This window comes from Xenopus laevis, chromosome 7S (assembly GCF_017654675.1).
Source record: "Xenopus laevis strain J_2021 chromosome 7S, Xenopus_laevis_v10.1, whole genome shotgun sequence".
Taxonomy (NCBI): Eukaryota; Metazoa; Chordata; class Amphibia; order Anura; family Pipidae; genus Xenopus; species Xenopus laevis.
The window spans coordinates 98,016,552-98,041,663 of NC_054384.1; the positions used below are offsets into that span (position 1 = coordinate 98,016,552).

At 40.5% G+C, this 25,112-nt stretch overlaps 1 protein-coding gene across 1 annotated transcript; it reads right to left on the reverse strand.

Annotated features, from left to right (window-relative positions):
* Nucleotides 1–4,704: 4,704 nt before the first annotated feature.
* Nucleotides 4,705–21,209, reverse strand: xilr2.S (Ig-like receptor 2 S homeolog). The gene is made up of 6 exons (NM_001127729.1): nucleotides 21,139–21,209; nucleotides 16,790–16,825; nucleotides 12,968–13,234; nucleotides 9,460–9,744; nucleotides 7,114–7,386; nucleotides 4,705–5,086 (listed from the first exon to the last, which is right to left on the reverse strand). The coding sequence occupies exons 1-6, from the start codon at nucleotides 21,173–21,175 to the stop codon at nucleotides 4,866–4,868; spliced, it is 1,119 nt and encodes a 372-aa protein (NP_001121201.1). The 5' UTR covers nucleotides 21,176–21,209; the 3' UTR covers nucleotides 4,705–4,865.
* Between the last annotated feature and the right edge of the window lie 3,903 nt (nucleotides 21,210–25,112).

The window sequence follows — 25,112 nt, forward strand, 5'->3', positions numbered from 1 at the left end:
TTTTTTTTTAGTTCAGTTGGTTTCAGATTGTTCACCAGAAATAAAGACTTTTTTCAATTACTTTCTGTTTTCTATTTGTGATCGCTGTTCTAATATTGAAGTGTAAAGTTTAACTTTTCACCTTCTAAAGCAGCTCTGGGAGGTGGGGTCGCCGGCTCTTTAACTGTTCTAAATTAATACATTTAGTTGATACATTTCTTATCTTTGTCTCTCCTGAGCAGAATCCCTGAGTTTCATTAGGCGGCTGTTACAATTGATACAATAGTTGCTGATTCTCCACAGATACTGCTGAAAAATGGAGCAAATTTTAACAGTTGAGATGCTCCGGGATCACTGAGCTTCCAGATCCAAACACCAGAGACAGGAACATTAAACTTTAAACTTACATTTTGGGAAAACGGTAAAAAATAAAAGATGGAAAGCAATTGAAAAAAGTCTTTGTTTATGGTGAACAATCTGAAAACAACTGAACTAAAATCTGAAAGCAAAGAATATCATTTTTCCCTCATGCGGGATGTTTTTATTGTGGCTCAAGCTAGGTAGGAAAGATGGGATCTAATACAATGGAATGTGTAATCTGTTAGGCTGTTATATTAGTATATACTGTATATATCTATGCAACTGGGCTTTTGGAAAGGGAATATTGTGTAGGCAGTTAAAGGGCAGCTATTTCCTCTTTTCCATCTGGTTGAGATGGAAAGAGGAAATGTTCCTGTGGGTTAGGGAGAAATTCAGATAACAAACTGGGGATGTTCTCACATTAAACTGACAAGGGCAGAACTTTCAAATTTAGTCAGAATCTGGTTGAGATGGAAAGAGGAAATGTTTCTGTGGGTTAGGGAGCAATTCAGATAACAAACTGTCGATGTTCTCACATCAAATTGACAAGGGCAGAACTTTCAAATTTAGTCGTTTGTTTTTTGTTCATTAGTTTCATTTTCCTTTTTGTCTTGTCCTAGGTCTTCATGCTTGGGATCTGTGAAACTCAACGGGCTTAAAGGGTTTGTAAAGGCAAAAATTTAAAATCCCATTTTTACTTTCTTTAATGAAAATGAAACCTATCTCCAATAAACTTTAATTAAAAAATGTGTACCGTTTTTATAAGAAACCTGACTAAGAAACCTGACTGTATGCAGTGAAATTCTCCCTTCATTTACTGCTGTGGATAGGAATTGTCAGACGGTGCCTAACTGCTCTGCAGGGAAACAATCATACTTATGAACAGCAGGGGGAGTCCCCGCCTTACTTCCCAGCCATGCAGAGCTCAAGCAGCTTTGTTTGTTTCCCTGTTTTAATAATTTATAATGATTCCTAAGCAGCCCAGACCACACTGAGCATGTGCACAGTCTTAGTCTTGCAAAGATGTTTAACAAACTTGCAAGATGGTGACCCCCTGTGGCCAACTTTTAAAGCATAAATTATTTGTTTGATTAGGCTTGTCGATATTTGACTGGGAATTAAAATCCTTCGACTTCGAATATCGAAGTCGAAGGATTTTAGCGCAAATAGTGCGATCGAACGATCGAAGGATTATTCCTTCGATCGAACGATAAAATCCATCGAATCGAACGATTCGAAGGATTTTAATCCAACGATCGAAGGAATATCCTTCAATCAAAAAAAGTTAGCCAAGCCTATGGGGACCTTCCCCATAGGCTAACATTGAGTTCGGTAGCTTTTAGATGGCGAACTAGGGGGTCGAAGTTTTTTCTTAAAGAGACAGTACGTCGACTATCGAATGGTCGAATGGTCGAACGATTTGTAGTTCGAATAGTTCGATTTGAATTCGTAGTCGTAGTCGATGGTCGAAGTAGCCCAAAAAACACTTCGAAATTCGATTTTTTTTTACTTCGAATCCTTCACTCGAAGTTAGTGAATCGGCCCCTAAATGTACTTTAATAGTGGTTTTATAACTATTGGTGTACTGTGCATTGCCTGTTTTCCAAATTCCTTAACTCTCTGAATTGTCTTGGCTTAGGGGCAGATTTATCAAAGGTTGAGGTGAATTTTCGAATGAAAAAAATTCGAATTTCGAGCTATTCGAATTTGAAAAAAATGTGAAAATTACAATATCGAAATTTATTATGTACTGTCTCTTTAAAAATTCGATCGACCATTCGCCATCTAAAACCTGCTCAATTGCTGTTTTAGCCTATGGGGGACCTCCTAGAACCTATTTGGAGTCAATTGGTGGACTTTGAAAATCAAAGTTTTTTTGGGGAAAAACTTTGAATCGAATTTGATCGCTATTCCTTCGAATTCGCTTTTCCTTTGATTTGTACATTCGAATTTGCCCCGAATACGGACTTATTCGATTGAAAATGGACCTATTCTGCCAAAAAAAGCTTTGACTTCATTTCGGTTGGTCTTTTTGAATTCGAATTTCGAAGTTTTTCAAATTCGAAATTCGACCCTTGATAAATATGCCCTTTAATGCATGTTTTGCAAACAAATCAATAAAAATGTTACCTTTAAACAAAAAAAGGCGAAGAAGATTTGCCAGTGGCCAAATCCAGAGACTCCATAGAAGACATTGAAATTACAAATAGAGCAGATTGCATACTCAAAATAAAAGTAATTTGACATGTATTAAATCCAGAAAAAAGCAATGCACACTCCAAATCCAAAATATGCTAATGATATTTGTATCACTTATGTTTTGAGTGTGCAATTCTTTTTTCATTGTTCAGAGGTGATAATAATATGATGTTACAGAATTCCCCAGGTGCTGCCAGGAGTATTGAAGTACCAGCTGGACAAAGGGAAGGAGCTGATAAATACAAGCTGGGAACTGATATTTTTGTAGATAAACCAAAACCTTAGGGTAGTGTTTTCAAATATTCAAGTGTTTTTGAGTATTCCAGTGAAAGAAAAGGCTGGGAGGAGAATTTAACACCTCGTAGAGCTCTGATTTTCTCCAGCAGAATGAGCAGAACTCTTCCATGTCTGAGCAGAGACAACATGCCCAGGAAAGGAGAAGCGAGAAGTGTTTTTTTTCTCCTTTTATTCCATCAAGTCAGCTATTATTAATTATCCCACCACAAAGATCTGGCATAAGTATTTTTTTATTTGTAGAAATACATATTGCTTATAGTGGCAACAGATGTGAGTTGATCATTAACATCAATCCCAGAGGATCTTACGATCTAGGGCCCCTATCACATACACTATGGTCAGATTTTTAGGAGCCAATAACAGTTTTTGTATGTGGGAGGAAACCCGAAATACCACAGGAAACCCATTCAGATGCAGGATTAACATACAAATGCCCAGTGGCAGATTAAAGGAAAACTATACCCCCAAAATGAACACTTAAGCAACAGATAGTTCATATCATATTAAGTGGCATATTAAAGAATCTTACCAAACTGGAATATATATTTAAGTAAATCTTGCCCTTTTACATCTCTTGCCTTGAGCCACCATTTTGTGATGGTCTGTGTGCTGCCTCAGAGATCACCTGACCAGAAATACTGCAGCTCTAACTGTAACAGGAAGAAGTGAGGAAGCAAAAGACACAACTCTGTCTGTTAATTGGCTCATGTGACCTAACATGTATGGTTTGTTTGTGAGTACAGTGAATCCTACGATCCCAGGGGGCGGCCCTTATTTTTTTAAAATGGCAATTTTCTATTTATGATTACCCAATGGCACATACTACTAGAAAAGTATATTATTATGAAAATGGTTTATTTACATGAAGCAGGGTTTTACATATGAGCTGTTTTATGCAATATCTTTCTATTGAGACCTACATTGTTTGGGGGGTATAGTTTTCCTTTATGTTCCCCTAAAATACATCCACAGGCACAACTTCAAGGCTAATGCTGGGTCCAAATGCGTCCAGATCCAGGTATGTATGCACCTGAGTTCTCTAGGCCAGGTCAGGTTTGATCTATGAGCACACAACCACCTAGCTTGACTTCTTCTCCCAGCAGGTGCACCTGATTGGACCCAGCAATGAAAAAAAAAAAAAAAAAAAATATATATATATATATATATATATATATATATATATATATATATATATTAAAAGAAAAGATAATAGGATAAAAAATTTAAATAAAGCTAGATGGGTCCATAGGCTATAGCCTAGAGTAGCCTGTGCATTAATCCGTCCCTGCAAAGACCCCACATCTAGTGCCCTGGCTGGAATCAAACATAGGATCCCATTGCAGCAATACTGACCAGTGCTACCCATAAGACAGTAGGCATTTACTCTCAGTATCAACGAATATTTGCAGATGTAAGGCTATTTGGATATGTATGCTTTTAACTCTGTCTTTAAGTATCCTGCACGAGACACACTGCCTATACAGAGCGGTACAGTTATACTACACCCAAGTGCCATCAGAGACAGACCAAATTCATCCCTTCCCAATCTACTTCAGATGAACATAGGGGGCCAGACACAATGTGGGATATTGGGGTTCTGGAGCTGTGCTACGGGATCACTGGGGTTAGACATATATGATTCAGTTCTGCTCAAATCTATAGGAAAAGCTTCAGGCAACTAAAGCAATATGGAAGCTCCCATTTCTATATATAATTGCCATTATGCAGTTTTTCTCTATACACTTCTAGGTCAGAAGCTGAGTCTATAGCTGAAGGATGCAGATGAGTGAGACCTACCTATTTTTAATCTTTGAAAGCAATATTTATGTTGGATAATAATTGATAGCGCTTATAATAACACAGTGTCCCTGCCTGTTTAATGAGGGTATATATATATATCATGTGCTAATACTGATCAGTCTCCTGCAAGTAGAATAATGAAAGCAATGCAATGATTATAGGTTATTGCAAGTGTCGATAAATGAGGTCTACTGTGTTTAACAGGTTGAAAATAAAGATTTTAAAGGGTTTCATATTGATTTATATTCATTTTCCTTGGCAGGTTCATGCTGCATCTGAATTTCCATTTCCACTGACTCTTTAACAAGCAAGACTCGAGCAGCGGGCAGGTCGGGGGCAGGTTCTTCGAGATTCTGGTCTTCGCTCAAGTGTTTTCGGAGAATGAGGCCAGTGGCAATAAGAACGACGGCGGCAAAAATTAAACGGATGATGTTGCCTGTGGTATGATCACCTAAAATAAAAGGACCATCAGGTTATGCTGGAAGCAAAGCAAAGCAGGACTGGAATCAAAGGTTTCCCTGGACTTAGGGATATATTTTATTTTATTTTAATAATGATGCCTGCATGTGATTCTTTAGGCACAAGTCACACGTGTTAGACTGGGGGAGGGGGGGCTCCGGGCCCACTAGGGCTACAGCATCAGGGCATCAAGTCATTTGACATCACAAGCCCCAATTATAACTGATGACATCACTGAGCTCCCTTTATATAGTAAATAAGGTACACCCTATTGTAAAATATAAGGATATTATAAGTCACAGAGGAGTTCCATGACCATTCGGCCTCATGCTTTTATACAGGTCATGGAATTCCGAGGTTACTTCTAATATTTTCCAAGAAGGGGTCCTTTATTTACCATATAATACACAAGTTTTAGTTAGTCATGTGATAAAAATGACATCACTAAGCTCTGTTTATAACTGATGACATCACTAAGAGCCGTTTAGAAGGATATCATTTACAAGATACTCATGGCTTTTGTGTATTATCAGGATATCGTTTACAGGATAATTACAGCTCTTGTGTCTTCTACAGGGAATATATTCCCCCTGTTGCAAAATATAAGGATATTCAGTGTCGGACTGGGATGCCAGGGGCCCACCAGAAAACCTTAGACCATGGACCCACTTTCCGAACTATTATTTCTCCTCTCCTCACTTAACCTCTTTATTCTCCTAGTCTTTTACAGTATATCGGCTTACTATACTCTATTCTTCCATTATTAAGCCTAAGAAATAGGGAATGACCATGAAATAGGCTAAATGATTAGAAGCAAGAGGCCAACTGACACCTGGGCCCACCGGGAGTTTTCCTGGTATCCCGGTTGGCCAGTCCAACACTGAGGATATTAGAAATCACCAAACGGTTTCATGACTATATAAAGGCACAATGTCACAGCTCATAGAACAAGTACAAGTAAGTGTAAGAAACTTACCCTGGTGGTCTAGTGGGCAGAGGGGTCCATGCCGCGTCCTTGGCGTGGACGCCCGCTGCGCCGCTCCTATCCTGCCCTTGCCGGCGCCATCTTGGATTACTAGGGCGCGCCTCTTAAAGGCGCAGGCGCACTGGGGTGATTGCGCTAGCGCGCAACGGCGCAAAATTGCGCACGTTTTGGCGCCAATTGGTTCCCTTTTTAAGGCCCAGTCAGACCTGTAGCCAGTGCCCGTTATAGGATCATATCCTGTGGTTTCCTGAGCTTTTGCTACCTGTTTCTGAATTTGCTATCCTGACTGATTATCCGTGTTTGACCCAGCCTGTTCCTGACTACTCTGCATTCTGTATCCTGACCCTTGCCTGCCTTCCTGCCTTCCTGCTTAACCCCTTGCTTGATCACCCGGTTTGACCCCTTGCCTGTTTGACGATTCTGATATCCGCCTGCCTCTACCCAGCCTGTCTGACCATCCTTCTGCCTTATCCAGTCTGTCCGATTATCTGGTTTTGACCCCTTGCCTGCCTGACGATTCTGTTATCTGCCTGTCCTGATCCGGTCTGTTCCGTTTCCACCTGACGCCTTGTCCTTGACCTTCTGCCCAAAGACTCTTGCTATCCGGTCGTGTCCCTTTGCCAGCCAGAACTCCTCGCCTTGTACCCCTTGTTAAGTCCAGGTGGCACCCAATTAAGCTGAGGGCTCCTCCCGAAGCCCAAAGGTGGTCAAACTACTGGTGAAGCCGAGCCGAGACCAGGGTCCTTGGCATTTGTTCTGGTATTGGGTGCTGGCCGTGACAGTAAGTAAGAGAACTTGCAGAGGTCCCCATAGGCATTGTGTATTTAAATGTTTTTGAATTGGACATAATTTAGCCTATGATTAAGGACTTGTTGAGTCCGAAACGCATCAGGCAGTGTTGCGTCTACATGTTCTTATGTAATTTCTCTTATAGTGAACAATAAAGGAGAAACGTTTTTAATGGAGGTGCGGTCTACAGCTTTCTGATTTTGACTGACTAGTAAAGGAATCAAATGGAGCACCATAACACTTACCTTTACCCAGGAACACGACGTCACTTAATTTAGAGTCGGCAAAGTCAGTGCCGATGCGTATCCGGTAAATGCAGTTATATTTTTCATTGAGATCCTTGATTGTGAATGTCGCTTTGTTTTCCTGTGTGTCCTCTTTTTCCTGTTCAACTATTTTATTTTCCCTTAATAACTGGAACCACATTCTACTGTCTGTTCTGGGAGCCGCGCAGTGAATAATGACACTTCCGCTGTCGCCTTCAGGAAACTCCAGGGAAACTGTAGGTTTGGGCAGGTCTGGAGAACGTCACAGCACAAGATCAGAAAGTAATAAGCAACTACTGTATATCAGATAAATTGTTTTCTGTAAAATGTTGCTGCTTTAACCAAAGTTAGGGTCATTTGCAAACAGAAATAAAGCGGAATTTTGGACACAAATTTTTATGATTTATGAGTTTGTGGTCTGAGCAGCATCAAAATAGGCACAACTGACTTGCAGATTGCATTGATTTAATGAATAGGACCATTCATTTTATACAGGTACGGGACCTGTTATCCAGAATGCTCAGGACCTGGCAGTTTCTCGATAAGGGCTATTTCTGTTATTTGGATCTCCATCACTTAAGTATTCTAAAAACAAATGTAAACATTAATTAAAGTGGACCTGTCACCCAGACACAAAAATCTGTATAATAAAAGTCCTTTTCAAATTAAACATGAAATTCAATTTCTTTTTTTTATTAAAGCATTCAAAGCTGTTGTAAGCTCATTTAAAAATCTCAGCTGTCAATCAAATATGGTCTGCCACTCCTCTATGCCCTGGGCATAAAGGCGGGGCAGACAATTACTTTCACTTTCCATTCAGCACTTCCTACATGTCACTGCTCTCCAGATATTCCCCAGTTCTCTTTACCATTTAAATGTGTAGCCAGGGCATGGGGATGGACATCGGGTCCCCCATTCTGGTGCACAAACAAAATTCTGAGATGATACAAGGCTTGTCTTAATAACAGTGTCCACAAAATGGCTGCTGCCTGCTTGCTATAATTTTAAAATGCCAGACTGAAGGAAGCAAGATTCAAATAATTTATATAGTGTAATTAAAGTTCATTTTGCTTGACTAATGTGATAAAATAGGATTTTGAATAATTTTTTTGGGTGACGGGTCCCCTTTAAACCAAATAGGATTCTTTTGCTTCCAATAAGACTTAATTATATAGGAAAAAGGAAATACATATTAAAAGCATTTGATTAAAATAGAGTCAATGGGAGTTAGTCTTCCCTTAATTCGGAGCTCTCTGGAAATTGGGTTTCTGGATAATAGATCCCTTACCTGTATATATTCAAATGATGTGTCAGTCAGCACTAAGTGGCAGGTACTGTAAATGAAATGCGACTTTATAGCGGTATGACAGTCTTTTACCATAGCAGTGATATATAGTAAGGGGGTTATTTATCAAAATCAGAATTTTTTAAATTAAGAAAGTCTGACCAAACTATAATCCATGATTTACCCTTATTTATCCATAAAAAAAACACAAAAAACCGGATCAACAAATACCACGATTTTTTAGATTGTTGCATGAAAAACTTTTTTTTACCGTCGCGCAAAAAAACTGAATTTTTCAAGTCATAGGGGCCCATTCACTTAGCTCAAGTGAAGGAATAGAGGAAAATAGAGGAAACATAGTTCGAATTTCGAATGTTTTTTTTGGCTACTTCGACCATCGAATTGGCTACTTCGACCTTCGACTACGACCTTCGACTTCGAATCGAACGATTCGAACTAAAAATCGCTCGACTATTCGACTATTCGATAGTCGAAGTACTGTCTCTTTAAAAAAAACTTTGACCCCCTAGTTCGCCACCTAAAACCTACCGAGGCCAATGTTAGCCTAGGGGGAAGGTCCCCATAGGCTTTCCAAGGTTTTTCTGATCGAAGGATAATCTTCGATCGATGGATTAAAATCCTTGGAATCATTCGATTTGAAGGATTTAATCGTTTGATCGAAGGATTGCGCTAAATCCTTCGACTTCGATATTCGAAGTCGCAGGATTTCAATTCGCCAGTCGAATATCGAGGGTTAATTAACCCTCGATATTCGACCCTAGGTAAATTTGCAATTCGAAGATATTATTGTCTGCGCTGGGTTTTCGAACAATATGGGGCAAATAGAACATCTGACATTAACTTGTAGAGGACCTCGAAAGTTCTTTCGGATTTGGACTTTCTGCAGCCTTGGGGTATAAAAAACCTTGAAAAATTTGAGTTTTTCTTACCAATAAAAATTTGGATCTTATAGTAAAAAAACTCAAATTTTTATAGAGTTTATAGCATTCGGACTTTAATAAATAACCCCCTAATTTTACCTTTAATTCGTATCATCAGGGGGTCACTCGGGTGAGACTGAATCAGACGGTTGTTTGTTGTTTTCTTATACCAGCACATGTACTGACCAGCATTTTCCCTTCCAATGTTTTGTATTTCATAGGAAGTTGTATTCGTGCTGGCGGCGGCTTCCTTAACCAACTTATTGCCTTTGTAGAGCGAAAAGATGACATTCTCATAGTGAGCACTGCATGTGATTGTGATTCTGTCTCCGAAGTGGACTATTTTGCTTGGTGTCACAGAGATTATTGGCTCTGGCAATGCATCTGCGAAATAACACAGTAAGGTCAAGAATATACACAGTTAAAGGGGACCCGTCACCCAAAAAAATTATTCAAAATCCTATTTTATCACATTAGTCAAGCAAAATGAACTTTAATTACACTATATAAATTATTTGAATCTTGCTTCCTTCAGTCTGGCATTTTAAAATTATAGCAAGCAGGCAGCAGCCATTTTGTGGACACTGTTATTAAGACAAGCCTTGTATCATCTCAGAATTTTGTTTGTGCACCAGAATGGGGGACCCGATGTCCATCCCCATGCCCTGGCTACACATTTAAATGGTAAAGAGAACTGGGGAATATCTGGAGAGCAGTGACATGTAGGAAGTGCTGAATGGAAAGTGAAAGTAATTGTCTGCCCCGCCTTTATGCCCAGGGCATAGAGGAGTGGCAGACCATATTTGATTGACAGCTGAGATTTTTAAATGAGCTTACAACAGCTTTGAATGCTTTAATAAAAAAAAGAAATTGAATTTCATGTTTAATTTGAAAAGGACTTTTATTATACAGATTTTTGTGTCTGGGTGACAGGTCCACTTTAAGCAGTAAATGTAAACATTTAAATATATAACTGCTGCTGAGTGTAGTTCTATGTCTATGATTGGAGCTCAGTCTGTGATTAGATAGAACGCCCCTATTGGACTGCCTCCAATCGCTGTCTTTTTCCTTTTTTTCTTTTTTTTGCACCCTGCAAGTGACATTGTAGGTGTGCCTTAAAGCCTTAAAAATCACAACGTACCTCCCAACATTTGAAAAACGTAAAGAGGGACAAAAACATCAGCTGCGAGTAGTGCGGCAACATTTTTTGACCATGACCATTTTATGGCCACACCCCCTAATTACCATGTCCATTTTACAAAATTTGTCAGGTTATGAAAGTTTGAACACATTTCTAAGAGTTTTAGGGCCATGTTTTATGTGTTATTACAGCTTTGCTCAGGGTCTGACTGGGGAGCCCGGGGCCCACCGGGACCTACTGTCCCCCCTACAGTGACGCCGAGGGCGCATGCATAAAGGGCGTCATGGCGCTCCTGAATGAAAGGTGCCTCGCGCATGCGCAGATGTTGCTGCGCAGTGGCTTCAAAAGATCAGGAGAGGGGACTGGCCCATTAAAGGGATGCTGTCATAGGAAAAAATTTTTTTTTCAAAATGGATCAGTTAATAGTGCTGATCCAGCAGAATTCTGCACTGAAATCCATTTCTCAAAAGAGCAAACAGATTTTTTTATATTCAATTTTGAAATCTGATATGGGGCTAGACATATTGTCAATTTCCCAGCTGCCCCAAGTCATGTGACTTGTGCTCTGATAAACTTCAATCTTTACTGCTGTACTGCAAGTTGGAGTGATATCACCCCCTCCCTCCCCCCCCAGCAGCCAAACAAAAGAACAATGGGAAGGTAACCAGATAGCAGCTCCCTAACACAAGATAACAGCTGCCTGGTAGATCTAAGAACAACACTCAATAGTAAAAACCCATGTCCCACTGAGACACATTCAGTTACATTGAGAAGGAAAAACAGCAGCCTGTCAGAAAGCATTTCTCTCCTTGTGCAGGCACAAGTCACATGACCAGGGGCAGCTGGGAAATTGACAAAATGTCTAGCCCCATGTCAGATTTCAAAATTGAATATAAAAAAATCTGTTTGCTCTTTTGAGAAATGGATTTCAGTGCAGAATTCTGCTGGAGTAGCACTATTAACTGATGCATTTTGAAAAAAACTTTTTTTCTGATGACAGGATCCCTTTAAGGTTTGGGGCCCACCGAGTTTTTTCCCAGTGTCCCGCCGGGCCAGTCTGACACTGGCTTTGCTAATGAAGCTGAAATTGCACTTTAAGATGTAAATCTCAGTTCTCCCAAGAGACCGGCTTATCTTAAATAGTTACCGTTGTATCTTTTCTTATCTTAAATTGTTACAAATGTATCAAAGTGCAGTGACAATGTTCTGGGCTCTCTGCCAAAAAGTCTCTTATTTTAGTTAAGTTTCAGAAACTTTGTATCTTTTTTTCGAGTCAGTGTAGGAGATTAAAGAGAAACTTGGGACATTTCAGTAAGAAACCCAGTACTGGGGGCTGAGCTGTCAAAATCGGGATTGTCCAGCAGGAAAATGGGACAATTAAGAGGGATGTAACAATGTTATAATGAAATTATCCAGGGTTGTCTGTCACAGCCAATCGCTGATTACACTGCAACCGATCCATCATCATTGGCCAAAAAAGGAAGAATGCTAGAAACAAGAAACCCATGGGGCAGTCAGATTACACATCAGATTTTTTTCTTTATCAGAAGTTCTTTTAAACATTAGTGAGATAGAAAAAATAAATTTTGAAAGCAGGCAAGCAAGCCAGATCATGATTAGAGGATGTCTTTTTGGTTGCACAAAAGATAATTTTATTGTTCTTTATTAACAGAAATGTTAATTCCCAGATTTGTGATATTTTTCCAAAGATGAGCAGCTTATTCCAACACACAGCCTTCGGAAGGAGGAGGTGGTTTAAACTAGGGATGCACCGAATCCACTATTTTGAAATCGGTCGAACCCCAGAATCCTTTGCGAAAGATTCGGCCGAATACTGAACCGAATCCTAATTTGCATATGTAAATTAGGGGTGGGAAGCGGAAAACATTTTTTATTTCCTTGTTTTGACGAAAAGTCACGTGATTTCCCTCCCCGCCCCTAATTTGCAATTAGGATTCAGTTCGGCTGGGAAGAAGGATTCGGCCGAATCCTGCTGAAAAAGGCCGAATCCTGGCCGAATCATGAACCGAATCCTGGATTCGGTGCATCCCTAGTTTAAACATACATTCACAGGATTTTATCCATTGGATTTATTGTCCAAGCTTCCTGGATAAAAAAAAATGAAGGGTGTATTTCATCTAGACTGGGACACATCAGGCAAGTTATGCTGTATGTATTATTAGCCACCATTTATACCTCTGATATTTACCTGTCCTCACGTCCTGCCAACATTGCAGGGACAAACTGCACAATTACTTGCTGGGTCATTGAATCAGTACCATGACTCAAGAAGTTGGCCTCCAAGAATTCAAACACTGTCTTCCCCCAGTTCTGAGCTCAGTCTCTTGGCTCACAGATAAATTATACTGCAATATATATATATATATATATATATATATATATATATAGTTCTTTAAATATGGTGCAACATATCTATGTGTCCTACTTTCCTGATTTTAATCTTACCTCGAACATAGATGTGTTCAGGGTCACTGGGCTCTGAGCATGAAGCTCCGTCACAATATTTACACGTATGTGCTCCACTGGTGATTTGGCTGAGACTAAAGTGTGATCCTTTCTGCTCTATTGTCTCATTAGTGCTGAGACATGTTAAAAAGAACTTCTTGGCGTTCCTGTATTTGGTTTCACAGAAAATGCTGATTGTGTCGCCCTCCATAATCACATCATCTGGATCATTTGTGTATAGGAATAAGGTGGGTTGTGGAAGACGTTCTGCATTTCAAATACAAAGAGAGTTCATAAAACATGTACAAAATATTGCATATGTAATATATAACAATTTTAAGATATTCATTTTCCTTTGGATTTTTTTCTGGGATACTAAAAAGTATACAGGGGGGTGGATTTTCACCACGATGTAGATGAATGTTTCTCAGACTGTGAAACCAGCCTCACTTGTGGACTACTTACTGTACAAGTCTGAAGAGGTCCAAGTAGAGTCCACGTTCCTTAACCATGGCTGGCTGCTGCTATATCTTCACAGGAACTATTATTTTCATGAATTGGATTTTTCTCCAAAAATTAGCTTTTTTAAATTTCTCAATGATTTGTGATTTATTAAGTTAAAAACTGCCCAAGGATAAGTAATTGAGGTGCCATAGAAGCCAATGGGAGCTGCGCTGATCCCATTGGACCTTTGTTTTAACTATTCAGACTTTTAGAGGTTTTATGATTTTTGTTCTCTAGCAACTGTGCCAAAAAAAATCTATATTTTTAGAGGTTTTAGAGAGATTCGCATTTTTTTTCCATTCATACTTTCCTAATTATGATCTGTCAACCCTAGTTTCCCAAAACCCAGAATAAGAGGCAAGATTCTGGTCACAGCCCACGCTTCAGCCTATAATAGCCACTTTTCCCTTCGGGAGGAGACTTCCGCTACTGGGATGCCACCAGGTCTTATAGTGGAAGAACCAAGGCTCAAATTCTGGGCAGGCAAGGGAACCAGAGTTCCCCGTGAAAATTCATCGTCGAAAATTCGCCGGCGTCCAAAAAATGGACGTGTGTCGGAAAAGTCTCTTGCGTAAAACTGTTGTGCATCAACACTATTCGGACACCCATTGGGGCAAATTCACTAAACAACGAAGCGCCTAACGCTAGCGTGAATGCGCCAGCGTAGCGCATTTTCGTTAATTCGCCGATTCACTAACGGACCCTGGCATAAATTCGCTAGTGTTACTTCGCACCCTTACGCCTGGCGAATTTGCGCAACGGACGTAACTACGCAAATTCACTAACGCGCAAATTATTCTGAACGCTACCTTTTACGCCAGAATTCCTTCGCCACCTCAGACCAGGCGAAATGCAATAGAGTAGATAGGGATTGCTTCAAAAAAAGTTAAAAAATTTTCTAAGTCCCAAAAAACGCTGGCGTTTTTTCATTTTTTATGGGTGATAGGCTGAAAAAGATTGAAATTTTTTTTGGGGCTCCCCTCCTTCCGCCCTACATTTCCTAACTCATGGCACCTTAACTATACAGTGGGCACATGTGTAGGGCAAAATAAACATTTTATTTGCTGTTTTGAAGGTTTCCCAGGCTTGTGTAGTGATGCTACATATTCCTCCATTGTAACTTAAATTTGGCACCGTATGCAAATTAACCATCGCTAGCGTAACTTCGCTTTGCTTGGCGAATTAACGCTAGCGCAACTTCGCTACCTTACGCTTCCCCTGAGCGCAACTTAGGATTTTAGTGAATTTGCGTAGCGCTAGCGAAAATACGCCTGGCGAAGTGCGGCGAAGTGGAAGCTGGCGCAATAATGAATCTTAGTGAATGTCCCACATTGACTTTAGCGCCGGCATCAAAATTCAAGTTTCGCAAATCTTTCACCATTTTTCGAATTTCACTGGGAATTCCCAAATTTTTCAGCGAAACGGGAGAAATCCGCACATCACTAATGGGGATTAAGCAGTGCATTGTCTAGGGACAGGCTTGTCGGCTTGCCCGGCCCTGCTGGACCACCAGGTACTTTTACAGGATCTTACAGACATTCATGATTTTAGAGAAATAGAGTTTAATCGTGGATTCAAAAAGTTCTAAAACCGTTAAATTAGACATTTAGTAAGTGGGCTCTTATTTTTCATATTTTCTGTGTTGGCAATGTCCAACGTATGTAACAGGAATGACAATGAACCTCAACTTGTTACCTAATTTTTTTTTTGCTTTTTGGATTTTTTAACATGTAGTTCTGTGGCTTACTAGTTTGGAATCAGGCTGGTGTCTGTTTGCTGGGGAGCGACTTACCCCAGCCATAAAGAAGTGGTTGCAGTTCAGGACTAAATAATTAACGGTAGAGCTTTTAGTAGTTGCTTTCCGAGTTACAGGGTCCTGGCAACCACATTGTATTTTTAATTTCAGGTTAGAGGGGTGACATTGACAAATAGATATAAAACAATAAAAATAACAGAAGCCATATACAGTATAAACGGTTTTTAAAATGGTGATCTCTGCATTACAACTTCCCCTTTATGTAAAGAGTAAATGATATAGTTCCAATTAAAGCTCCTGTTGCTAGGGGTGGGCTGTAGGTGACAAAAGTCCAAATGCTTTAGCAGTGAAAAGGAAACTGAGCTCAAGTCACCTCCACATTATTAGGGATCATATATAAACACAGGAGCACCATGCAAATCATTACCCACATAATTCCAGCATACTTGTGTTTGCCCTCCATGTTGAAAAATATTCTCTGGGGCCAATGTTTTTTAAAAAATATTCTCTGGCGTCCCAACTTTTTTTCACTTGTAAGGGGGACCCTGGCGCCAATGTTTTTTTTAAAAAAAAACTCTCCGGGGCCCCAATTTTTTTTTACTTGTAACGGTAATGTTTTTTTTACAAAATCTTTTATGGGGGCCCTGACACAATTTCTTTTTAACTTATAGGGGGGCCCTGGTCACCAATTATTTTATTTAACTTGTAGGGAGGCCCTGACCACCAATGGCTTTTTATAACTTGCGTGTGGGTGGGGGATAACTTTTTTAGCGCTGATGTCTGTGTGGTCTTTTAACTGTGGAGTGGGCGGGATCTGGTCTGGGCCTTGGGGGACGGGGTTGACAGGGCCCAGGGGGCCCCGAAATTTTGTTGTACGGGGCCCGTGATTTCTAATGGTGGCTCTGCCCCCTATAGTCTCTATAAACATGCACAGGGTGAATGAGTGGTGGTTTGGAATGTTTATATGGAAGAAGCTAAGCTACAGAGGCCACTGTGTTCCATGCCCTGTTTGAGGTATTATCTGTAGAATTTACAAATAGTTGTTTTTGGTTGTGTTCCACCTTAATGCTAATCTCATTCAATAAATAACCCAGTCTATATATTGCAATGGGTCCCCAACTCCATTAAGGTTACTACTATTGATATGATATCCTGATCTTCTCATTGGCTAAAAATGCTGCCCAAAACAGCACGGTTGAGATGTAGCAGTAAAACAATGCTAGGCTGAAGAAGCACACTAATAATCCATTTATATCTACAATAGTAATAATTCAGTTAGCGAAAAATAATATTTAAGCCCCCACTTTAGTTGTAGTATAGGTGAATGTTTATATCAATAGCAGTTCCTCTGCAAATTCAGAACACGAGACCTGGCAGGTTAATTTCACCATCTCAAAGAAAGATTAAGATGTCTGTGTTATACTAAACATCAATTACACTTGCGATCCCTAGCCATGGGCATTAATGAAAGCAGCCCATGCTAATTAAAGCAGAACTAATGATTTTACTGATTTTAAAGTGAAAACAATGCTTATATTAACTAATTTTTAAATTATACTCACCACTTATTGCTGGGTGTCTCGTGATCAACAGGAGACCTGAAAAATATAATTTTCTGTAACCAAATCCAGGGAATATCTCTATGAAATATTTTCTATACAAAAACAAGTAACAACAACAAGCTCCTACTCATACAGTGTCTGTCTCATGCTTATTGAACACGCTTACTCCAAGCATGGTTATGATCTAACCTGAATCTGTAGGTTCTGCACACCAACAATTGCCAACAACTGAAATTTACCATTTGGAAATTAATTTTATGAAAAGGTATTACTGTTAAAATATTGACCATCGCGTGACTTCTGCTCCCCTGTCCAAGCCATCTCAGTTCTTTACATAGCCTACAGCAGTGAAACCCAAGCAGCAGCTCACAACCTACATGTTGCTCATCAATCCCTTGGATGTTGCTCACAGTGGCCTCAAACCAGGTGCTCATTTTTTAATTCCTTCATTGGAGGTAAGTTTTGGAGGCATAAAGACTTCCAACTAGAGCCTTCTGCAGGCTGCCAGTCCACAAGGGGATACCACATATACCAATCACTGCCCGTATTTGACACACCCCAGGAACTTGTTCATTGCCTCTCAACTGTTTTTATAATTAAATGTGACTCACGGGTAAAAAAGACTGGGGACCCCTGTTCTACAGACATTCAGTTTATGTGATAACTTGATACAGTTTTAAAGTGCTAATCCATCTAACCAGACACTGAATGCCAAGCTTAATATTATCCCTCGTACGCCAGACACTAAGGGGGTGCAGGGGCGATCCTGGCCCCTCCGCCGCCTGAGGTTGCTGCTGCCCCCCTCCCCCGGAAATTCGCTCTTAAAGTACCGGGAGCAGCATTTTTGCCGCCCCTGGTACCTAGTGGGGTGCTGCCGCCTGAGGCGAAGCACCCCTGGGGGTTATTTATCAAAGTCCGAATTTATCTCAATATTTTCTGAAAAAAACTCAGACCAAATCCGCTTGGGTTTTTTGGGCTTATTTATTAATACACTTTCCCAAAAATTTTGTTTGCGGGAAAAAATCAGATTTTCGCGATATTTCGGATTTTTCACCCGAATTTTGCCCAAAATCTTTGGGGTATTGCCAAAAACCCACCGCACATCAAAAAATCATTGGGACTTCTCCCATTGACTTATATGCAACCTCGACAGGTCTGAGATGCTGGATTTTCAGATTTGGACTTTTCCATCCTCGGGGTTTAATAAATTCCAAAAAATTTGTGATTTTTTTAAAAGTCCGATTTTATATTTTGGGACAGTGCCAAAAAACAGTTGCCAGCCTATATCATACATTTAGAAATAAAGTCATTTATTCAAGGTCTCTGCTTTTTATATAAGGAACTAGTGCTATAGACATCCTCTCTGGTTATTTGCATAGCAAGTCTACATTATTAATGTATTCTTGCTGATCTCTTAAAATGCATCGGAAAGCATGTGTTAGTTGCATGCAGCTAGTGGGCCTCAGATGAATGTTGCCTTAAAGGGGACCTGTCACCCAGATATAAAAAACTGCATAATTAGGGTCCTTTCCAAATTGAACATGAAACACTAATTCACTTTTTATTAAAGCATCCATACCTGTTAAAACTAGAGATGCACCGAATCCAGGATTCGGTCTTTTTCAGCCAGATTTGGATTCGGCCGAGTGGGGAAGTCAACTGCCAGCGTAGTGACCAAATGCAAGTGTGAGGACAGGCTTTGGTAATGGTAATAGGCGATTCCACTGTTATTAAAGTCTATAGGGCAGTCTTTTATACTTTGTGTGAGTGCAGTTATCTGACTGGAAATGGGACACAATACTACAATAAGATACTGATCTAAAGCAACTAATTCCCACTGCCGAGCACTATATTATGCCCTAGAGTTTTCAGGTCCTTTTAGAACAATTAGTCCTTCTCACTAGAAAGACAAATGGAGAAGTAATTGTTGTAGCTACAGTTCTGACATGGGAAAACATTTGTTTTTCAAAACACATCCGTTAATAGTGCTACTCCAGCAGAATTCTGCACTGAAATCTGATTCTCAAAAGAGCAAACAGATTATTTTATATTTAATTTTGAAATCTGACATGGGACTAGACTTATTGTCAGTTTCACAGCTGCCCCAAGTCATGTGACTTGTGTTCTGATACACTTCAGTCACTCTTTACTGCTGTACTGCAAGTTGGAGTGATATCACCCCCTCTCTTTCCCCCCCAGCAGCCAAACAACAGAACAACTGGAAGGTAACCAGATAACAGCTCCCAGACATAAGATAGCAGCTAACCGGTAGACTTAAAAACAACACTCAATAGTAAAATCCAGGTCCCACTGAGACACATTCAGTTACATTGAGTCGGAGAAACAACAGCCTTTCAGAAAGCAGTTCCATACTAAAGTGCTAGCTCTTTCTGAAAGCACATGACGAGGCAAAATGACCCGATATGGCGCCTATACACCAATATTACAACTAAATAAATACATTTGCTGGTTCAGGAATGAAATTTTATATTGTAGAGAATTATTTACTGTATAAACAGTGTAATCTAGAAAAAAAATACATCAGAAAAATCAAAACAGAATCCTTTAAGAAAAGAGCTAACCACAGTCAGCTAGAGGGAAATTTCACAGATCTCCATTCACTTGTATAGCAGTTTAGTGGCATAGTTATCAAAGGACTCTGATGAATACATCCTTAAAAATCCCATAGAAAAGGGAACAGAGATTGGTGATATTTCCCTCTAATAGATTGTGGTTGGCACTAGATTCACATTAATAAATATGCACCTCTTGATGCAACTCCAGAGGGAATTGGCTAGGATAATACATCATCCTCCCCCCCCCCCCTATGATTACCTTTTCTCAATTACTTTACTTTTTATATACTTTTTTTAATAACTATCACAGATCAAACCAAATTTTATACAATGAATTATGCATGAACTGATCATTGATATCACAATTAATATATCACAATTGATCATTGATATCACAATTAATATATCACAATTTCATAAATATTTTGGTTGATTTAGTCTTAAAAATTTCCGCTGCTAAAATAATTTCAAGCACATATTTGCAGTGGCAATCCTGCACTTTGTGTGTGGCTATCTGATTTTTTTCCCACTACAGTGGAGGCATCCCGGGTCCCTTATTTTACAGGGGAGATTTCTAAGACCACTTTTTCTATTGATTGAATTGTGGGTTTAGGGTGGTGGCTAACATTCTGGGGAGATTAGTCACCCATCCTCTTCTTCGGGTGACTAATTTTCCAGAAAAGCCTTCCTGCTGACTAGAATGTAAATTGCCTGCGGGGTGGCACTCGGATCGATTTGTTTTCCGAAGTTGCCTCAGAATCTTCTGCGACTTTGGAAAACAAAGTGCTCCGAGTGCCATCCCATCGGCGATTTACATTCTGGCCGGCAGCAAGGCTTTTCAGGGGGAGATTAGTTGCCCGAAGAGGAGGAGATTTGTTGCTGGGGAAATAATCTCCCAGGAATCTTAGTGTATGTCACCAGCCTTAGATTTTTTATTCTACTTTTTCTTCTCTTCTTTTTCTTCTCCTTTTTCTTTTTCTTCTCCTTTTTCTTTTTCTTATGGGTGAGAACATTAGGAAGCAAAGGGCAGACCACCACACTGGTTGCACCCTACCTCCCCCGGATAAAGGCCAGCTGCCCCAGATGATTACCACTTCCACAGCAGCACAGATAATTACCCCAAGCAGATTATCACCAGATGCATTCTGGCCCCCAAGTGCTCTACCAAAGCACCACCAGTGGGACAGTCGTGCCCAAGAGGACCAGGGCTCACTGGGTTTTGTCCCATACGCCGGTAGCCCAGTCCAACACTTAAGCCATAGATCATTACTGGTACAAGGCTGCTGAAACTCTGGGCTGGTACAGTAAGATCAGCCCATTTTATACAATACAGCATTTCTTACCTTGTACTTTAGTTCTTTGACTATTCCATCTTAAGGGAGGTGCTGGCTTGCGCCAAAACTAAATACTGAATGAAGCCCAGTGTACATTAAGAGCACTACATAGACAGACATAACTAAACCAAAATCTGTCTTTGCTACCGTATTCAGTAAAGAATACTCAGTGATCAACACTTCTGACTTGAGTTTGAATAAAACCTAGAAACTCTATGCAAGAAGCTTATATGTTCCCTCTGTGTCCGCGTTGGTTTCCTCTGAGGACTCTGGTTTCCTCCCACACTCCATAAACAGCTAAAAATGGCATTTGCATTGAATCATTGCTTCTTGAAACCATAATTCCTGCCATTTTAATGTGGATACTTTCATGCGGCTGCTGGAAGATGTAAGTCAGCATACTGTAGGCAGCATATAGGCAAAGAGAAGAGATACTTACCGATTGTTATAAACATTAATACACTGAATGGTCTCATGATGACTCCTGCTGATTTCTTGCTGTGATGTGATCTTGCCTCCTCTGTTTTCTTATAAGGAACTTCTGCAGCCACTCAATCCGAAACAACATGTTTTTTTTAATAATCCTTCCTTCCTCCTTGGAGATATATTATCTATGAAAACATATTGAGGCTGGTGGCACATCTCTTTTCAGCTTGGCACTTTCAGCTGGATGAAACATACAATTGAGCTAAATGGGCAATGCCTTATGGTGCCAGTACTGGTGCTTTTCAGACCAAAATTCTGTAGTGCCCCTTGAAAGCAAGACAATACCCTATCTTTTCAGTTCTAGAGACAACTAAGGCAAGGCTGTATTTGCAAGTTCAGCAAGTAACACATTCATAGAAACTTTTGAAAAACGCTTACATTAATTATAATGATTGGACTAGTTTGTGTTTATAGAGAGGGCTGGCCTAACTTAGCCTTCCTGCATAGAGCAGATGTTTTAGAATGATTCTTTTTTTCCATATTAGTACACAGAAAAAAAAGCAAAGAACTGATTGGTTGTTATGGGTAAGTGTAATGGTGCAATGAATCCCCAATGTCTGTGTTTTGGGGTTTGGATCTGGTGTATCTATCAGGGGTGTTACTATTGAGGAAGCAGATCCTACATCTGCTGCAGGGTCCAGAAGATTTAGGTCCAATGGTACAGTTTCATAAGCAATGTCTTATTCCTTAAAATGATTTTGCTGTAAGGTCTGATATCTTCTAGTTATGGTACTTGTGCCAGTACCTCAATATTACTTCCTCCAAGTCCATGGATATACAAGGTTGGTTTAATGGTAGAGTATAAAGAGTCTCCAGAATCTGTAGGACCCATTGAGGCAGGCAAAAGTACAAAATACCTATTGTATTGTGTAACAATTGTTAGCTGTTTTCAATATTGAAGCAGTGTTGTCTCTAAGTGGTCCAAAACTGGAGACTATGCAGCAGAAGACCCCAGAGATCAGTAGCTGTAAGGGTATCAGATATTAGTGCTGCCCACTCTAGAGTCCTTCAGACCTCAGGTATGTTTTCTTGCATATCAATTTTAACTGAAAAGCAAATGTTTCTATTCAATATATACGTTTGAAACTGTGACCAAGGCTGGGTTCCAAATAAAGTGAAAAAGTGGTAACTAACTCTTCTTGTTCTTAGGCCAATATTGGTTAAGTGAGTTATTAGGAATACTGGAAGTCAGGTACAAAGAAAAAGAAGCAATGATCAGATGGGTTGTTATTGATAAGTGTAATGGTACAATTAACCCCAAATGTCTGTGTTTTAGGGTATTCAATACTTTGTACCATTCAGGGGTGTAATTATACAGAAATTAGAGACATGCACAGCTTCTCACTTAAAACATTTATTTGTGCATTTTAACCACAGCAAAATTGCATATTAACACATTTACAAACACACCACAGTGCAGTGTCTCCCCCCCCGGTCTGCCTTCCTTGTGTTAGCCACACCCTCCTGACGCGTTTCGCGCTATTGGGCGCTTCATCAGAGGAGGTGTGGCTGGTACCGGTCATGTCCTTAAATACCTGTGGGCTTGTTTTATACAGGTTCAGATGTTCCATTTGAGGATAATATTGTGGAGTCTGATTTTAATGTACAGGAAATAGAAATTATTACATTTATGGAGCAATGTCAGAAAGAAGGAGAAGTAAATCAAATAGAGAGAGAAGATAAAAATATTTCAATTATGCATAGTGGTTTAAAACATAATTCAACTTTTCAACCAAATGTCCCCCCAGGAAGTGGTATTCTAATGTATAGAAAAGCAGTTGAACAAGATTTAGCCAAGATTTTCTCCCATAGATTAAATTACAGATATAAGGGTGACATTTCTTACAACCAAAAAAAGGCATTAAGTAAATTACAGAAAATTTACCAAATCTGTATAAAAAGGGCAGATAAAGATGACAAAGTGGTCATTTTAGACAAAAATTATTATATAAATATTAATGAACAATGTCTGATTCCCTGAAATGATTTTGCTTTAGGGTCTGGTATATTCTAATTATGCTGCCTCAATGCACCCACCTCCAAGTCAATGGTTATATAGGGTAGAGCATAAGGGCATGATAGGTCTCACAGATCCTCGAGTGCAAAGGGACTCCAGAAACTGTAAGACTCATTTAGGGGAGGTAAAGTAAAAAAAGACCTATTTTATTGTATAGAATATTGTTCTATGTGTTCAGTATTGATGATTGAGATGTCCAGTCTTGACCTATACTAGATATACCATGACCTGGATGAATGAAAATCTTCATAGTCATATCCCTTCAGCTGTTGAACTGCAGTTTCAGGGCTGATGTCCTTGATTTAGGCATTTGTGACTTATGTGACCCTTCTTATCGCTTCGAGGTCTCTTCCAACCAGGCAACTTCCCAATTCAATTCCCTTTGGCATTTGGATTCTCCCCATTCTTTCAGAACTTGAAATTCTCCCAGAAATCCTGCAATGCTTTTGCAATGGCATCTGGCTCCAGACCAAAATCCAAACCAGGGGTACAAAGTATTAGTGTTGTCCAATCTAAGTTGCTTCAGTTGTTACTGGATAGAATAAAAATGTTTCTATTGAAAATATATATTTTAGTATAAACTGTGGTAAGGCAGTATGCCAAATAAATGGAAGAAGTGGTTACTATCTGTTCTTCTTCTGAGGCCAATATTAGAAGTCAGGTATTATAAAATAACCAAGCACTTCTTCCTGAAAAACACACAGGTTAGTTGCATAGGCCCTTTGTAGTAGCTACGGTCATTTCTGGAGTCCTAGGTGTCAGGGAACCGGGAGTTCCCTCTGGGGAGTTGTCCGGATATAGGAGGAAGCCCCTCAGGAGGGATCAGGATCGTGGTATCCAGGGATTCAGCCGAAGGGATAATAAAGTTCAGGCAATAGGTCAAAAGGCAGGCAGAATATAAACAGAGTCCAAAGTCCAGGCAGGGGGTCAACAACAAGAGATCAATCAATAGAATACTCAGGGGAAACGGGAACAGCAACTGGGAACCCAGGAATCTAATCAGGAACAAGATCCTATTTTCGGGCGCCATCTTGGCGCCTCAGGCGTCCTTTTAAAGGGGATTTTTGGCGCCCTTGCGTCGGCGTCCGCACGTCTGCGACCGACGCGCTGCGCCTGCGTCCGTCGCGCCGCTGTGACGTCTTCGCGCCTGCGCACTTGCGCGCAGGCGTCTCTGCGCCGGCGCCGCTACCCACGTGGCGGCCATGGGCGCCGCCATTTTGGGAGCGGCGTCGGAAGGGGTAGTTGCGCCGCCCGGAGCTCCTGGTCCTGCTCCGGGCGGCGATCGTGACAGTACCCCCCCCTCACGGGGGGCCTCAGGACCACCGGGACAAGGCTTCTGGGGAAACTTGGCGTGAAAATCCCTCACCAGACGAGGAGCGTGAACATCACGGTGTCCTTCCCAGGAGCATTCTTCAGGGCCAAAGCCCCTCCACTGAATGAGATACTGAAGGGACCCTCTGGAGATCCTGGAGTCTAGGATTTTCTCCACCTCGTACTCGAGTTGACCCTCCACAGAGATGGCAGGAGGAGGAGATTGACCGCCAGAGAACCGGTTAGTGATGGCGGGTTTCACCAGAGACACGTGGAACACGTTGGGGATTCTCATCTCTGGTGGAAGCTGGAGTCTGACAGCCACAGGGTTGATTATCTCCAAGATGGGAAATGGACCCACGAATTTTGGACCCAACTTGGGAGATGGTACCTTCAACCGGATATTCCTGGAAGAGAGCCAGACATTGTCACCCACCTTGTAGGGAGGAGAGGATCTTCGATGACGATCCCCGAAAGTCTTATGAACAAGAGCGCTCTTCTCTAGGTTCAACTTGGTAGCAGCCCAAATAGCAGACATATGGGCTGCGGAATCGTCAGCAGCCGGGACGTCAGATAACACAAAGTCTTGGGGAAAAGCT

What these genes read in the sequence shown, in the direction of transcription:
- xilr2.S (NM_001127729.1), bottom strand. Translation starts at nt 21,175, where the DNA reads ATGAGACCATTCAGTGTATTAATGTTTATAACAATCG. An exon ending in ATTAATGTTTATAACAATCG is followed by an intron (nt 16,826 to 21,138) that starts GTAAGTATCTCT and finishes TATATTTTTCAG; the next exon opens with GTCTCCTGTTGATCACGAGA. An exon ending in TGAACACATCTATGTTCGAG is followed by an intron (nt 9,745 to 12,967) that starts GTAAGATTAAAA and finishes GTTATTTCGCAG; the next exon opens with ATGCATTGCCAGAGCCAATA.